Source organism: Harpia harpyja, chromosome 7 (genome assembly GCF_026419915.1).
Source record: "Harpia harpyja isolate bHarHar1 chromosome 7, bHarHar1 primary haplotype, whole genome shotgun sequence".
Lineage (NCBI taxonomy): Eukaryota > Metazoa > Chordata > Aves > Accipitriformes > Accipitridae > Harpia > Harpia harpyja.
This window is the reverse complement of record NC_068946.1, coordinates 13,108,341-13,125,897: the sequence shown is the minus strand read 5'-3', so window position 1 is coordinate 13,125,897 and position 17,557 is coordinate 13,108,341. Positions and strand designations below refer to the sequence as shown.

Below are 17,557 nucleotides of genomic sequence, written 5' to 3'. Positions count from 1 at the left end.
CCAGAAATCATGTTAGTAGATGATAGAGCTGGATTACATCTAAGAACTAACTTACAGCTAACAAAACTGCATTAGGTAATTCTCTTATCTTTTGCACTTCAGGATTTACATGATGCTGGGTATACTAAGATATAACTCATTGTTGAACTGATGTTTATTTATGTGGTCAGATATTTCAAATGAGATGTTTCTAAACCAGAGTTTCTTGTCATGACAAATTCTAACGTAAATTTTTGCTACAGTCTTTAGATTTTGTTTTGTGACCAATCATGTTGTTTAGGAGGAACTAGACACACTGGGTTTTATTTCCACTTCGGTTATGCCAGTGCCATATAAGCAGAGTTCTATCTTTTTTTGTATTTCAATACATGTTATTAAAATAATATACACCACTATCTTTTCTTCCAGTCACTTTTTTTTTTTTAATCCTGTTCTCACCTAAACATAAAAGTTTGCTTATGGAAGTGAAAAACATTTGCAAATTTTCTAGCATTCGTTAAAACCTAGCTTGCAAAGGTAACTGCAAAATAACGATTTGTTTTTATTTCTAGCATTTTTCTCTGCCAAACATGGACGACAGTGCCATGGTGGTTGTATCTATACTTGTAACGTGGCATGCCTACATGGAGAATCAAAATTTCAGTGGCAAGAAAATATAAAAGTGGCCTTTTAAAGATCAATTTTATGTTGCTTCTTAATAGTTTTGGAGGTGTTTTATTTTCTTTTGTTTAAAAAGCTTCCCATTTTGCTCTTCTAGTTTCCTGGTCTGTCAGCTGCCTACCCCCTGCAATCAGAAGTCCACACTGTTCGGGATGCAGGATGAACTCAGACTTTGTACAGTAAAATCCAGTGTCAAGACTATTTCAGAATGGAAAAACTGAAAATATGCTCTAATGCCCTGACTGTTGCAGTACAGTAAGTAAGGCCAGGCAAATCCTTTAGATTTAATATCTGGTAGGGGGAACAAATTCAGTCCGTGGATCACTCACAGAAATGCTGCCACTTTCTTTTGAAATGTATTTTTCAGCTTAATGTACAGAGGGAGCAGGAATATGCTTCCATGTCACTAGACTGCCAGGATGGAGGAACACATCTCAGTGCCGTCACAGCTTGCAGCGCAGAGTTCTGAACGCGTGGGAGACGCAGCCCAGCAGCGCAGTGCTTTGTTTACACAATTGCTTTACTCCATCCAACAAGGTCAGGAACGTTCCTTCTCTGGGGTCTGTAAAAGTCCGCATTTGATCTGTGGGTGATTTGTGGAAAAAGCATATTTTGTTTTTAAGATAAATTATTTTTCTTGCTGCCAGCACATGAACTCTGCTATTGAATGATTCAGCCTGAATTCATATCCCATTGACAGTTAACAAGATGAAGAATATTTTTTTAGATGTGCTAACTGCAATAATCAGCACTCCCAGTAAGATTAAATCTTACATGGAAGAACTTTTTGGTGGGGTAAGTGCTCTTCCGGTGCTGGTAATTTTGTGTCTTATCCAGAGAGAGGGTTCCCTTTCACAGATGCGCTTCACCTGTAATTATCTGGGGAGAGAGTAAAAGTGCAGATTCTAATCTCCCAGAGCAAAAAGTAATGGTAGCATTTTAAATTATGAAAATGTAATTCAGCAGAGCTACGATACAGCATGTATGTGCTAAATCTGTCCCCATCTGTCACTTTTCTAGTTTGCAAAGTTAATTTGAGTCTGTTAAACGTCTCAGGCTCCTCCTGTTGGTGTACTTGCTTCTCTTTGTTTCACTTTTAGTACTGTTGGTAAATAGTTCTTGTCTTGACAGGGCATTTAGTATTAGAAACCATCCATTGGTGCCCTTCCTGGTGGGAAATTCACTTGTATCTTCTATAGGGAGTCAAAAGCATAACTGACAAATGTGTCCAAATGTCAGGTAGGCGCTGCTAGTGTAATGCTGCTGTTTCATCCTTGGGGAGCCTTCCAGGGCCCTGAGGGTCCCACGGCACAGACCCCAGAGCTCCATGTTACCAAACCAGCCTTTCTGTGGTTGTCACACGCTAGTCTGCACTAATGACAAAAATGTGGATTTTCTGAGCTCTCCTGGGATCAATGAAGAGGTCAGATCAACCTAACCAGTGCAAGTGAGGTGTTGTAAGAGCACACACACATCAGGTATCCAGGAGGCTGATTCTGTTGGCTGGGATGGGGGCATAACTAAAAATTATTTAATAATGTCGTTAGCCTATCACCTTCCCTTCCTGAAGAGTGAACCATCCCTGCCAGAGCCTGAAAACCAGTGGTGTCAGGACTAGCACTTTTAAATATTGTCATGGTTTAACCCCAGCCAGCAGCTAAGCACCACGCAGCCACTCACTTCACTTCCCCCCCACCCAGTGGGATGGGGGAGAGAATCAGGGAAAAAAAAGTAAAACTTGTGGGTTGAGATAAGAACAGTTTAATAGAACAGAAAGGAAGAAAATAATAATAAAATGACAATAATAATAATAAAAGGTTTGGAATATACAAAACAAGTGATGCACGGTGCAATTGCTCACCACTCACTGACTGATGCCTAGTTAGTTCCCAAGCAGCGATACGCCCCTGCTGGCCAACTCCCCCCAGTTTATATACTGGCCATGACGTCACATGATATGGCATAACCCTTTGGCTACTTTGGGTCAGCTGCCCTGGCTGTGTCCCCTCCCAGCTTCTTGTGCCCTCCAGCCTTTTTGCTGGCTGGGCATGAGAAGCTGAAAAATCCTTAACTTAGACTAAACACTACTTAGCAACAACTGTAAACATCAGTGTGTTATCAACATTCTTCTCATAGTGAATCCAAGACATAACACTATACCAGCTACTAGAAAGAAAATTAGCTCTATCCCAGCTGAAACCAGGACAAGTATCTAGCCTGTCATTGCTGGGAGGTTAGTGAGTTTTTTAAGCCTTTTGAGCCTCCTTCAGAGCTGGCTGTGATGTCTGCCTTGCAAAGCTCTGACACCTGCTCCTTGGTTATCCCCAAGGCTTGAGAGGTTTTCCCCAGAAAGCATCGCTGCACTTCTGAGCCCCTCGCAGCCCTACTTAAACCCCGTGTTGGCATGGCAGCATCCTTTTTCTAGGCCGGACACAGGGGGCTTGCGCAGTCCGTGGGGACCCAGGGTGTTAGCAGAGGTGCTGCGGGTTGCTGCCTGTGCCTGTGTGTGCAGGGGGGCAGCGTGCAGGGTGGATCGGCAGTAGTGAGGTGTTGGCAGAGGCACCTCATGCTATATGCTTGGGCTGGTGTTGCCCAAACTGCTTTGCCTGCCTCCCCCATCACGCCAGCGTACGGCTGTCCCCACAATCGGCGCTCTGCGCTGAGGCACCGCCTGTGTCAGAGAGCAGCAGGACACAACGGGAGCAGAGCTGCTGTGCAGACAGGGTGACGCTGAGGCCTGTGACCATGCAGTCTCTGTTTCAGGAATTTCACTTCAGGAAAGCTCTGCTTTCCTTGCTGACTGGGGACTCCTCCCCAGTCACACTCCTGTCCAGGAATCAGTAGCCCGAGCACTGCATACTGCACCACTGGCGGTTGGAGTGCTCATCTCAAGGGAAGACATGCTCTCATCCTCCCTGACAAGAGGCACCTGCTCTGCTGCACCTTCTCCTGTGCCAGGTAAAGCCTCCGTGAATTCCCAGCAGTGGTGTTGCTAAGTCAGGATCAGCCTTACTGCCAGAAACACGTGCGCAGTCATACTGTGCACTCCCTGCTCCTGCTCTCATTGCTCGCCAAGGGACGGGACAGCCTGCTCTGTAACACAGCCATGTGTTAACACCTACAGCTCTTTGCCGCTGCGATGCTGTGCAGAGCTGCTGAAAAGGCCCGGTCTTGGGGAAGGATTCCTCATCCATGTGACCACTGCTGGTGTGGTGAGGCGGAAGGCAGGTGGGACTTGGAGAACTGCCAGCCAGCTTCAGCAGCAGACCCTTGTGCTGAAGCATCTGACCCCTCTGCTGAACTCGGGTTCAGGCTCAAGAGAAGGTCATGAGAGTCCTGTCTACCCTGCCTAACCTCGGAGACACTGGGACAGACAGTGTCCCCATTTGTTGTCCTCATGTGCTGCCTCAGGTCTGTACAAGCGTTGGAAACAGCTGAACTGAGAACGGATTAGGATGTTAAAAGTGTGGTGGAAGTAACTTGGATGCTAAACAATTTCTAAACAAATGAGCACTACAATGATGGCAAAACTGAGGCAGATGAGAACAGCAAGATGGCCCCTGTCTGAAGATATGTCATTTTGCGCATGAAATCATTATGAAATGTGGAATGAGGTAAAAACAACATTTGCAGGCATCTTTGTCATGAATTTGTCACTACAGATGTTGCCAGCCATGAATGCCTAACTCACAGGTACTGCTGAGCTGGACGGCAAGTGCAGACTGAAAAAGGCAGGAGCATAGGCTTCGGGGAAATTGTCCTAGGTTTAGCTTTGGTTTTGCAAAGGCTCACCAGTGCAAGCCCCTGGATGACCTTGGCAGCAGCAGCCACATCCTGAACAGCAGCAGTTCTGCGGAGGTGCAGTGCACTCCTTTGGCGTCGCAGGTACATCTGCCAGTTTGGACAGCCAGGCGGAGCACGGTGGTGCTGACAGCCTTGAGCTGTCTGGACAGCCAGGCGGAGCACGGTGGTGCTGACAGCCTTGAGCTGTCTGGCCAGCCATAGTGATGCCAGGGAGGAGATGAAGGGTCAATGCCCAACAAGAAACCGAGGGGTGTGAGCTGTAGTAGTGCCTCAGGCTGCATCCTCCAGCTTTCCCCTCTGACAGCGCAGGGCAGCTGGGACAAAAGGACATGTCTTTCACCAGAGACCAATTGCGGCCCAGAGGCCGAAACAACATTTTATTCTCACCATTTCCACACACTCTGGAGGCTGTGCCTGGTCTATGTTAAAGCACTGTGGTCACACTGGGTAGATTCCACCTTCCCTTCTGACTGAGCCTGGAGACCTTGCCAAGGCACATCCTAGGCCCAGAAGCTGTCCCCAGCCCAGGAGCTTCATATGCTTTCACTTCCAGTTCTGCAGGCTGCTAAAAGTAGGATTCATTGACAAGAGAAAAGGCTGGGCTGTTAGATGGTTATGCTTTGCCTTTCAAGCCAAGGGTGTCTCAATTTGCCAAGAAATGCATGGGCTCTGCTGAGCCCCTGTGATGGGACAGGGGCTGTGCTGCCTGGGTTAGTATGATGCACAGGGCGGTCAGAGCCCACAGGAATCAACGGGAGCCTTTCGATTCAGGCCAGTGGGCTCAGAACCAGGCTTCTGTAACCAGCCCCTCTGTATGACCTCCTACTTCAGCCCTTGAATTTCCCTTTTCCCTTTGCAAGCAAGCTTGGATCATGGCGTCTGCCTGCCTCCAGCCCCGTGCACGTCCCTTGCATACAGCAGCAGGGAAGGAGCTTGAGACAAGGCATTCGCACACTGCATCCAGCCAGGTGGGCACTGGCCGATAGGCTTTCTTGAGCCGTGCAGATGTTTCTTGTTCACAAAGCCGCAGAACTTAATAAGCTGCTTAAGTCTAGCACAAGCTTAACTCCAAGGAGCCCCTAATAGCACCCAGTCTTTTTCCCAGAGGAGCGATGCTACTCTGCATCTCTCCAGCATGAGCAGGATGTGCTCGCCTGCTTCCCACCAGCTCACTCATGCTCAAAGAACTCGTGGCAAGCAGCGGTGACCATGGCAATGAAGGCTACAAACTCCTGGAAGTCGCACTCTGCATCCCCATCGCTGTCCAGCGCCTCCATGACTTTGTCCACAGTCTCCTGGTCTTTGATCTCCTGAAGGGATACAAACAGGCAGCCAAAGCTGGGGAGGATCAGAGCAAGGCCCAGACAGTAACATGTCCCTACTTCTCAGGTGCTCTCATGGCTGAATCTGTGTTCAGTCACATCCCAAATAGCTCGTGACTGTTTCCCATCTGTGTGGGGCACTGTCCTGCGCCTGCAGCAGTACCAGTACCTGCACAACAGCAGCCCTCCTGAAGCAGGAATCGCAGCCACAGCTGTGCCGCTGGGAAGGGACATCTTGAGCCCCTTGGGGCAAGGCTGTCCCTCCTTCCCAGAGAAGGAAATTTCCCTAATATCCAACCCAAACCCCAGCCCCCAACACAGGCTGTTGCCGTTGTCCTGCCACCTGCTGCTCCTGCAGAGCTGGAGCAAAGTGTTGAATGCACTGCTGCGTGAATAAACCCCTTCCCCTGTGCTTGCTTCCCATGGAAGATGGAGTTAGCGGAGCCTGGAAGCTGCTCAGCGCAGCTCCCTGCGCATGCTCCCCTCCCAGGCATGCTGCGCGGAGAGCAATACTTACACCAAGGAAATGGGTCAACTCGTTGTTAATGAGTTCCTTCAGTTCTGATTTCTTCAGCTTGTGCTTGTCTCCCTCCTTCCCTGAGTACTGGTGGAAGGCATCAATGATGGCGATCATGGCCTTCTCCAGCTCAGACATGGTCACAGCGTGGCCCTGAGGTCAGAGGGAGCGGTGGGTGCGTTAGCCTGGGCAAGCTCCAGCGATACCTTTTGCTTTGCAAGCACGGCCACGGTGGGGCTCCCCTCATGGGTCAGCAATGCTGGACCCTGCACTCAAAACATGCTGCTGCACCACTAGCAGCTCTCGCTTCAGGGAGCAAGATCCCAAGAGACCTTGGCGCTGCCTGCAGGAGCTCTCGAGGAGAGGAGAGCATCAACGCGAGGAGTGCCCAGTACAGGACTGGCGCATGCCAGGAGCTGACACATCCCTTGGGACTGATGTGAGTTTGGCACCTTGGGTCTCTGTGTGAGCACAGGAGAAAGAATGAGGAGAGGCTGCAAAGCCCTGGTGGCTCCCAGCAAGGTGCTGCTGCATTTTCCATATGTGCAGACCTGGCTAGCAGGCAGCATGCTGTCACTTCACCTCTTCTTTGCCTCCCGCTGCTTAACCCATTGCTTTTTTCTCCTTGCTTGGGAGAGGGGCGGGCAGGGGTTTCATTTCTGCACAATGAGCTTCAGAAAGGTTTTGCTGTCACAGGCGCTTTCGCCTCTGCCTTTCTTGCCTGCAGGCCTATCTCCAACTGAGCAGTCAGGGGAACCCAGGCAGGAACCAGTTTTGATGAGTGCCAGCGGGACAAAATAAGCACATCTCTAACTTCCCTCCTCCCACACTTGATCTGGAGACCCTCTTGGGAATGTTAATAATTGGGATTGCAGCACTTTCAGCAGATTTCACAAACAGACAAACCAAAGAGACTCTGATCGAACAGGGAGGGATGCAAAACCGCCTTCCCAAAAGCTGTTGAATGCACTGATGCTGGGGGGAAAAAAAAGCCTTATTGTCTGGCACTCGGTTAATTCATACCCCACGGATAAATGTCTCCTGCCCTGCGGCCTGTCTCTTGTTTCAGCACCGCAAGGCCCGATGCCGAAGGCACTGAATCTCATCCCACAGCCTGACTCTCAAGCTGATGCCCTCCCCCCATGCAGCAGTTGGTGTCCAAACTGTGAGACTGTTTCCAGTCAGGTAAGAAATATTCCGGAAGCACTTCACGCATGCATCCTAACAGCCCTTTGCATGCTCCTGCCCCGCCTGCACCAGGCTGAGCTAGCTGCCAGCAGCACTGCCTGCTTCCAATCCACGAGGCTGAGGAGCATTTCAGCTCCCCGCTGGCCTCCGCTATAGTGGCAGAGCTTGGAGCTGCTATGGTGTCCCCCATGCCACCCCTCCCGCGGCAGCAGCCCGCCTGCTCCAGTAGCCAAGTGCCTGCCCGGCACCCCCGGCCCCTCTCACCTCCCTGCTGTCGGCGGGGCTGTGACACAGCAATGCGATGCAGCCGGGTGCCCCGGGGGGACTCGCTGGCTTCTTATGTCCGGGGGCGGAGAGCCCCGGGCCCTGCCGCAGTGCCTGCAGCACCAATGGCAGCTGGAGGCGGGGGCGTCCAGAGCCGGGCACTGGGCCCGCACTGCACAGTGATGCACACAGGGATGCATTGACTCGCTGCCAGCCCACGGCTGCAGACGTGGGAGCTGTTGGAGAGAAAGCTGCCGTTGTGAGAAAAAAAATAACTGGGCAGTCAGCAGGAGAGCCGGCCTGGTGGCATCGCTTGTACTGCCGCTCTCGTCCACAGTAAAGACAATGAATTGTGAGCCACGGCTGGACAGGCGCGGTCAGAGCTGGACTGGGGGACCCAACACCTGCCCCAAGGCACCCCACAGCCAGGGCCAGGTGTGTGGGAACGATGGAGCCCCGCTATCCCTGTGGGCCCTGATCCAGGGCTCCAGCACCTCTGGGGCAGACGTTTTTTCTTTGCATGGCAGCTTGTGCCTCTTGTCCCTTCGCTGTGCACCTCTGAGACGGGTCTGGCTGTGTCTTCCCTGCCACCCCATCAGTCTGGGGGACAGCGGGACCCTTTGCAGGGGAGTTGCAATTGTATTGAGCTGTAAGCGGTCAAAGGACAGAGCTGGCAGCAGTGGCAGCTCCCCCCAGATGCCTCCTGGGGGGACAGTGCCAGGTTCGGAGGCGTGCCTTACTGTAGCCTTACAAAAAGCTGTGTTAAGTCGCTTTGGGTTATAAAGGTGCTCTCACAAGGCTGCCACCTGGCCAGTATCTGCGACACCACCCTTTTGTCTAGGGGATGGTGGGAACCTCCTGCCTGCGTGTACCTGTTGTCCATGTCACGGCCTCTGCCAGCCCCAGCAGGCACCACAGACATTAAATGCACTTTTATTTAAACCCAAGAGCTGTAAGTTTCCCTTTCCACCAGAGACTCCCTTGCAGGCTGGTGCACAGACCTGATGGAGGTGATGCTTTGTGGGGGCTGGCGGGCAGCCCGGCAGGGATGGGGGATCCGGAGGGAAGCAGGTGACAAGCAGCAAGAGCAGAAAGGAGCATCTTTTGCCCAGACTGCTCCTGGTGGCGCAGTACAAGCGAGTGGTTGATAAATGCAGTGAACACGCTGAAGAAAGCAAGTTTGCACTGTGTTTCATTGCCTAGCCACACTATTCCCCAAGAATGAGATGGGATGAGCCAAAGTTGAAGCTGTCTGCTGTTACTGATGTGGCATGTTTCCATTTGTGCCTTTTCACTGCAGCACAGGATCAATAATTGCTTTATGTCTTAGGCCTTTGTTGAATTTCAGACTCAGTGCAACTTGGAACAGGTCACCGCTGTTACCAGGAAGACAGTTTAGCAATACCTATGATGGAGAGCCCAGAGGTGTCATTTTATTACCATGGTCAGCTCCTGTGTAGAAATGTGAGGAGTTTAAGAGCCTTATACAAATGCTTGTGGGGTAGGATGAAGATCCAGACATCTTCAAAAATGTCCCTTTGAAGAGGCAAGACCAGGTTGCTGGCAGTTCCTGTGTTCCCCAAAGTTACCACGGTATTTTTCTCCATTGATAGCGATTAGATCTGGTAGATATCTTAGCTCAGTCAGTAGCCAAGAAACGTGTCAAAGCACACCATTTCTAGTCAGAGACAAGATCCTAGCTTGGCCTCATTAAACCATTTTCTGATGTCATTTTTGAAAGTGACCTTTACTTAAAATGCAACAGGAAGAATAGCATTTGGCAGATCAAAACCTGAACAGTCTTGAAATTCTCTTTCCTGCTTATTCATACTGTCTATTTCACCCCAAATCATTCTGACATTTATCTTTTACAGGGAATGATCTGGAACAATCTGCTGCACTGGCTGATAGGGTGGGAAGGAGCAGCAGGATCAGGTGTGAACACCAGAAACCTTGGCCCTTTCCTGCCTCTGCTGATGAGCAGCTCCAGGTCGCTTCCCTGATCCTTGTCTGGGCTCACAGCCTAGCAAACACTGCTCTCCTGGCCTGGATCATCCCTGACCCAGCCTGTGAAAGTCCAGGAGGCCTGGGCATGGATGTGGGGCTGAGACCTGGCTGCGCTTTTAGTGCTGCCCAAAGAGCTGCTTCCATTATTTGAAAATTCATGGTCCTGATCTTTGAACAGGAGAGTGTAACCCTGGGGCTCCTTTCCTCAGGGTCACCGCTTCCTTGCCAGAGCTTTGGGCTGATGTGTTTAAAGAAACAGAGGGTTTTACAGAGCCCAAGGCCGAGCAAAACACTTCAGCCCTCTGCCTGTCTCCCCCTCCCCAGTAAAACACAATGTGGGCTCTTCATAGCAGGCTCAGGGAGAAAAGCCAGTGTATTTCTTTGTCTCTCTGGTGTGTGTGGCACCAGGCTCTGCCAGACCACGAGACAAAGGCCGGCGGTCATTGAACTGGGAGAAAAAAAGTAATGAAAGCAGAGGAATTTGGGTGGGAGGGGGAAGAAGCTGCTTCTGCCTCCGCAGGGCTGTGCTCGCAATCCCAGCACACAGCAGCGTTGCAGAGAGCAGGTTTCCCGGCTCTGTGCCATGGTTGCTGTGTCCATTTCTGAACCCACAAACATGGCAGCCAGAGATAAGCTAGGGTCCTCATGGGAAGCCTCAAATGATGCCTAGAAGCAGAAATACCAGGACACATCTGGGAATTGGGCTGGTGCTTGTTGAAGTTGTTGGGGGGAGATGATGGGCCCTATTTAGTGCCCTGCACATAGGTCCAGGGAGCCCAAAGGGTTGTGTCTGCCCCAGGAAGGACCAGCTGGGCCCTGTGCCATCTCTGCCAGCCCTGTGCAAATGTCACCTCTGCTTCTGCCTGAGGACAAGGAGAGACTGGGCAGGCTCCATGGGATGAGCAGTGGGTCTTTCTTGCCATCACAGAACAGACTCACAAGGTTAAGATATTGCTTCCCTCTTGGGAACCACAGGCAGAGGTAGTTTTACATCCACCTTCATCTCATAAATCCTGGGCTCTGGCTAACTGCCATTTCCCCCGATCCCTTTGTTCCCCCGCCATCCTCCCAGCACAACCATGCACTAGGGTTGAAGAGGAACAGCTCTGGACCTTGCTGCTGGCCCACCAGGTGCTGTCATCTTGGCAGTTTTTGTGACCCCTTAAGAAAACAGCGAACAGTGCTGCTGCCACTGAAACAAATTTTCCAGAGTTGAAAACACTGGGATGCTCTTCACCTTGTCTGAAACATGGCCTTGAGCTTAGGTCAGTTCCTGGCTGAATTCAGCTGAAACAACAAGAGACTACTCTTAAGTTCTTTAAAAAGATATATGAATATGTTCTCCATCAAACCTGTGCTGAGAAAAGGCATTACAGCATTGATCCGGAGTATCTTTCCAGCCCCTGGTACAGACAGGAGCCCCAGCAGGAGAAGGCAGCAGGCTTGCTGGTGGAGCAGGGCGCTCACACCCTTTGCTGCATGGAGCCAAGTTACTTTAACAGGGACAGAGGAAACCATGGGGGTTTTTTAGATGCTTCTAAAACACCTGTGTTTCTGCTTGAAATATTTCTGCTGACACAGTGACCATTTCAGGTCTCTATCTTCTCTCAAAGCAGGGGCGGCCATATTTAGACCATGTTTTGTAAAATCCCTTTGATCAGATCCCTTTTAATACAAACTAGATGATATCCCATGGCTTTACAGTACCTTTGCAGTTTTTGCTCTAGCAGTGTAACAAATAGCAGTTGGCAGATAAGACCTTGGTGTCATGTGCTGGACTGCAATAAAAGTGGGGGGAAAGTTGTGGCATTTGCTTTTATGAGCTGATGGCATCCCTTTCTCAGGGGAACACTTTCAGCTTCTAAGGTCTCCAGCAAGCAGAGTTCCCACAAACAACAGGAACAGAGCGTTACCTTGCCTGTCAACTGTGGTCTAAGCCTCAGACATACAAAAACTAGTATAAAAATAATGCCCAGGTAACAGGAGTTTGGCAATTATTAAAAATAAAAGTTTCATAACTATAACAGAATTTCTAAGGCAGGCAGGTTGTATAGAGACAGAAAAATACCATCAATTGGTTCATCTTCCATCACTGCCTTTAGGCAAATATTACCATAAATCATCTGAAGATTTTGGCATCCACAAGGAACTGGAGATACTTACATGAAGCTCATCTCAGGCAGATTCATTATGACAATTTTTTTTTCTTAAACCAGAAATAAACAACAGGCTATTAAGTCCCAAATACAACACCCATATCGGTGAACTTCTGGAGTTCTCTTTGTCTATTTAAACTGTGCAAGAGAAAGAACACAGCTCTCCCTAGTGAGGACCAGTGGTATGAGGCCGAAGTCAAAGATCTTATCCTCATGCCATGACACCCCCCAGGAGGACTCCAGCGTTGTAAGTTGTTCAGACAAAATTCTGCTGTTACTGAACACAGCCAGGGCTGAACCTGTGTGGGACCTAAGCCTAGTTTATAAAATAAATACCAAATTAATTCTATAATTCCCAAATAAAATTACTGTATCCTCTCCAAATAATCCCTGAGGTTATGCTGGACATGAGTGAAGAGCTATTTGCTAGCAGAGGAGCATTTTAAATTCAACTTGTAGTGTGTGAATACAGTAAGTATTAATTCACAGACATATTTCTGTCCTGGGGTGCTGATGGGTGCCACATTTCAGAGTAGTTCTTTTATCCCTGGGCCCCCCATGTTCCCCGAGACCCCTGGGGACTGCTGTGCCAGGCAGTGCACAGACATGGAGGCAGTCCCGCCCTCCAAGGCCCTAGAGTCAAGGTTGAATTTTGATCACAAGTATTTACAGCCACGAATTTGGGCTTTTCCACCTGAACTTTCCACTGGCTTAGCTTGATCTGGTATTGTCTCTGCAGTAGGAGGGAAGCCAGGTCACTCTGAAAGGCAGCAGGAAGAAATTTTATCACTGCATTTAAGCAAGTACGCATTAAATTCCCACCCAGCCCTTCCAACACACAACAGCAGCAAGTAAAGCATCTCTGTCTCGCACACGTCCTACCCAGAGAAGGATTTATAGCGTGTGTTATAAAAACAGTGCATTTCCTTGGAAGGAAAGAGGCGGTAAACAACCGATATCTGCAGGAGGAAAGGAAAGGGGAATTCATCTGTGCTGAGGATGCGCACTTTAAGTCCGTGTCCCCACAGCTCTGCGATGCAGCTGCAGGGCCCCAGCCTGTGCCAGGAGGGTTTGCCAGCCAGGTGTGTTTCTGTCCCACAAAATCCCATTTGCAGCCCAGCTCAGGCCTGCCTCCTGCAAAGCAGTCCCCAACATCCCTGGGCTGCTCACTTCTGCCAGTGACACAACCCCCAGTTTACGTCTGTCCCCAAGGGGCTCTGCGGCTCCTCGCACACCTCCCCAGGCTCCTGTTGGTTTTCTCTGGCTCACGGCAGGGTGCTAGGTCCCTTCCCAACCACCCGTGTGCCTGATAGAGTTTGCACCTCCATCCTAGGAGCCCTCTTGAGCTGGGGGGGGGGGGGGGGGGGGTGGTGGTGGTGTTGAAGAGCTAAAACCTCCTTGCTCACTGTCCCAGGCAGGGAACGCTGCCAAGTGCGGGGCAGCACTGGGGGCATTAGCAGAGAGATGGGGGCACATCGCTTGGACAGGACAGGACGGGAGGAGCTCTGCCCCCTCCTCATAGGCCTCATGGACCACTGTCCCATGGCAGCGCCTGCAGGAGGGCCACACCCCCCACCCCCCGACACTGCACCCATGCTGGGGGCACCAAGGCAGGGTTCATAGTGGGGATGCCTGACTCACCCCATCACCTGACACCAGAGGTGAAAAACCACCACCCATCCTCATCCCAGCCCCGGTGGTGTTTTTATAAGGGCCGGCAGACCCTTGTGCCCATGATAGGATGTGCCACATGTCTGTTCTCCTGTAGCCCCATGGTTACAGCACCCATAAAGCATAACAAAATGTTTCATGGGTGTCACCCCTGCCCGCCGCACCCCTCCTCACGCGGGCAGGGCTCTGGTATTTAGCAGGTGCCCGCCACCCCGGGGAGAGCCGTGCCGAGGACGACGATTGGGGGTGCTGCTGGCAGCGGTGCTTTCGAAGGGTGCTGCCGGCATTGCCTCTGCTGGGAGCTTTTCTGCAGGTTGGGTGAGCGAAAGCGGCTGCCCAAGGCAGCAGCCGTGGCTGGTGGGGTGCAGGGCAGCTGGGGAGCACAGGGGCAGTGGGAGCATGGGCACCCATGCGTCCGGGTGCACCGTCCCCATGGCTGGCGCTGCACCGAGACACAGTGTCCCCAGCCCCTTGTGGTCCACGAGGACGTGGGCTGGGCACCCAGGCTGGGCTGGAGTTGGTTTATTATTTCCACCAACAATGGAAACAACATGCCCAGGCTTTAAGGGTGCACAGAGGTAGGGACAGTCACTCTCGGGGTTGGCACTGTCACCCAAAGGGACAGGGTGGCTGTTGGGGTCTGCAGGGGGGCAGCACTCCTGGGCAAGCAAACATGGTCTCTGTGCCCGGGGCAGACATGGGGGACAGAGGAGCTGGGCCCTGGCTGCTGGCAGGGTGATGACAACCCCATGACAGGAGGTGCTGCAAGGACGGGGACGTGTGCAGGGACAGACACAGTGGCACATCCCCACGGAGCCAGGGGCAGCAACACCACGGCATGCCTGCGGAGCTGAGCCTGGGCTGGTGGCCCACAGCCACCCGTGTGAAGTTGGGTCCTCAGGAGGAACCACCACTGCTAGGCAGTGAAGTGCCATCAACACCCACTCCGCTGTGTGTGTGTCCATCTTTATCAATCACCTGCTTGTCCAGCACCACCGTTAGCTGCTGTTCTCGCTCCTTGTCACCTGCTCCCCTCCAGATCCCCCTTCCCTGCCGGGCTGCCTGCCGGCCCCCACAAAGCATCACCCCCGTCGGGTCTGTGCACCAGCCTGCCAGGGAGTCTCTGGTGGAAACTTGGAGCTCTTGGGTTTAAATAAAAGTGCATTTAATGCCCGTGGTGCCTGCTGGGGCTGGCAGAGGCCGTGACATGGACAACAGGTACACGCAGGCAGGAGGTTCCCGCCATCCCCTAGACAAATGGCAGTTACTGGCCGGGCGACAGCCTCGTGAGAGCACCTTTATAGCCCAACGCCACTTGACGCGGCTTTTTGTGAGGGCAAGGCACGCCTCCGAACCTGGCACTGTCCCCCTGGCAGGCAGGCGTCGGGGCGGAGAGGGCCGAGGTGGTGGCCGAGGGGAGGCAGCCGGCCCGCCCCGGCCCGGCGGCGCGCGCAGCCCGGGGACCTTCCCCTCAGCCGCCCCGGACACCGGCCCGCGGGGGCGGCATTGCGGGGCGGGGGCGGGGCCGTCGGCCCGGCTCGGCGGCTCCATTGGCTGCTGCCCGTGAGGCGATGTCGGCTCAGGGCGGCGCGGCCCCGGCCCCGGCCCCGGCCTCGGCCCGGTGGTGATCGGGACGGCGGCGGCGGCGATGGCGGCGGACGGCGGGTGGGTGCCGGCGCGGCGGAGGGGAGCCGGCGGGGCAGAGCGGGGGTGGCGGCCGCGGCTAACGATGCCCGTCTCCGGCAGGGCGGTGCGGCGGCGCGGCGGCCCGCGGCCCTCGGCGGCGGCCACAGCGCTGCCCGCCTGGCGGCTGTGCTGCGAGGGCGGCCGGCAGCGCTGGCGCTACCTGGGCGACGGCGACGAGGGCGAGGCGGGCGGCGAGCGGCGGGCGCAGACGGCGCTGGAGGAGCACAGCCTCGGCCTGGACACGGTGCGGGGCGGGGGGCCGGGGCGAGGGCCGGGCGGCGGAGCCCGGGCCGGGGGACAGCCCCGGCTGAGGCACTCTCTCCCCGCAGGGCGAGGCGCTGCCGCCGTTGCCGGCGGCCGGCACGGCCCGGGAGGCTGCCCGCAAGGGCATGGGGTTCTATGCCGCCCTGCAGGCCGAGGATGGGCACTGGGCGGGTGACTACGGCGGGCCCCTCTTCCTCCTGCCAGGTAGGCCTCGCGGGGAGACGAGGGATGGATGTGTCGCCTTTGGCTTGGTGTGAGAGCCAGCCTGTCTGATCTTCCAGGTCTCCTCATCACCTGCCACACTGTCAAGATCCAGCTGCCGGAGGGGTTTCGGAAAGAGATGGTGCGCTACCTGCGCTCTGTGCAGCTCCCAGACGGAGGCTGGGGCTTGTGAGTAGTAAAGATGCTTCTTTTAGTGATGGCACCTCCGAGGTCCAGCACTTGGAGCTGCTGTCAAATCCACCCAGGCTTGGGGAGTGGGACTTGGCAACTGTGATATCTCTGGGTGGTCGGACTTGCATGTGTAGCACTCCAGGTATGCCTTCTGTCACAGAGGAGTCTGGAGCCTCAAGTCTGGCTGCATTTCTGTGGCGCTGTATCCCAAAGCATTGTGTGTGACAGGGTGGTGCAGAGCAATGCTTCTCCCTGGGTTGGTTGGATCTCCCCTTTTCCACAGTCACCTCTGGCATCCCGCTTCACCTTGACAAAGACAGCCCTGTGTGGTGAGTTGTGTCTGGCTAATGCTAATAGCTGGCTAATGCCTATGCTGTCTCTGTGTATGTGCGTGACAGGCATGTGGAAGACAAATCGACGGTGTTTGGCACAGCACTCAACTACATAGCCCTGAGGATCCTGGGGCTTGGACCAGATGACCCTGACATTGTGCGGGCCCGTGTCAACCTGCACAGCAAAGGTCAGCTCCGTTGTGCCCAGCACAGCAGCCATGGGGCTAGTACGCTGGTGAGAGAGGTCTGGCCAGACCCGAGGGCTACATAGAACATGGGGGGGCTGCCAGGTAGTGGAGGAACTGTTGCTCTTGCTTGCCCTTGATGGCCCCTGGATTTTCAGTTAATGATGGGAAGGCGTGTTACGTTTTTGTACCGTTGCCTGCTTGCCTTTTTTCGGGGCGCATCCCAGCCTGAGCGGCATGCTCCCAAACATGGGGAGAAGTGGACCGTGTGATGGGGAAGAAAGCAGGGAGCTGGCATGGTTGTGTTAACCGTGAAAGCTGACAATTGCTCTCTGCAGGAGGTGCTGTGGGAATCCCTTCCTGGGGGAAGTTTTGGCTGGCTGTCTTGAACGTTTACAGCTGGGAGGGAATGAACACGCTTCTTCCAGAGATGTGGTATGTGCCGCCCTCACTGTGGAGGTAGGGGGTGTTGTCAGTCCTGCCACCAGCCTTGACCCAGAGCTGTCCCAAGGGGTGGTGTTAGCTGGGATAACTCCAGCTATGGCCTGTAACTGGGGGTGCTTAGGCTGCTTGTCAGCTAGGAGACCAGCAGCAAGGCCAGCCGGTGGGTGGATAGCACTGAACACTGCCCCAAAGGGAGATGCCAGAGCTCAGCCCTTTTAGCTTTACCCATGGGGTCCCTGATACATCTGTGTGCTCCCTGCCTGCCACCAGTATAGTAACTGGGCCCTAGCAGGACAGGACAGCCACAGGTAAGGCTGCCAGCTCTAACCCTCACTCATACCCTCTCCGATTACTCAGAGGGTGTCACAACCCCGGCTGGACAGACCAGGGAGGGGTCGTGGTGAATTTGGAATTCCCTCGCACTAAATTAAAGTGAAAGGACACCAAACAATCGGTTAAACATTTTATTCATGGCAGAAGCAACCTGAACTTGGGAGGCATAACAGTAGGTGGGAGGGTTTCACACAACAGGAATTGGCATGGAACTACCTCAGTAACTGTGTAACTCGTGGTAACCATATACATTAATTCAGGGAATAAGGAGAGTCCTCCCGTTGAGTCATGAGGTTCAGAGTGGACCCCCTTGCTTTCTAGACTCCTCAGA

General features: G+C 53.2%; 2 protein-coding genes across 3 annotated transcripts in view; one reads left to right on the top strand and one right to left on the bottom strand.

The window, feature by feature from the left end:
* Nucleotides 1-1,064: 1,064 nt before the first annotated feature.
* The window catches only part of LSS (lanosterol synthase), a 27,218-nt gene continuing 10,725 nt past the window's right edge, over nt 1,065-17,557 (top strand). Inside the window, exons 1-7 of one of the 2 annotated variants that reach the window (XM_052793697.1) lie at nt 1,065-1,455; nt 7,373-7,488; nt 15,336-15,519; nt 15,605-15,743; nt 15,821-15,929; nt 16,331-16,452; nt 16,788-16,884. In XM_052793697.1, the coding sequence (XP_052649657.1) occupies nt 7,433-7,488; nt 15,336-15,519; nt 15,605-15,743; nt 15,821-15,929; nt 16,331-16,452; nt 16,788-16,884 (707 nt within the window). In that variant the 5' untranslated portion in view covers nt 1,065-1,455; nt 7,373-7,432. Of the gene's footprint in view, nt 1,456-3,392; nt 3,619-7,372; nt 7,489-15,335; nt 15,520-15,604; nt 15,744-15,820; nt 15,930-16,330; nt 16,453-16,787; nt 16,885-17,557 lie in introns of those variants that run through there. The other variant, XM_052793699.1, reaches the window with a different exon arrangement.
* S100B (S100 calcium binding protein B) lies at nt 4,809-7,891 on the bottom strand. The gene is made up of 3 exons (XM_052793704.1): nt 7,756-7,891; nt 6,304-6,456; nt 4,809-5,774 (listed from the first exon to the last, which is right to left on the bottom strand). The coding sequence occupies exons 2-3, from the start codon at nt 6,439-6,441 to the stop codon at nt 5,634-5,636; spliced, it is 279 nt and encodes a 92-aa protein (XP_052649664.1). The 5' UTR covers nt 6,442-6,456; nt 7,756-7,891; the 3' UTR covers nt 4,809-5,633.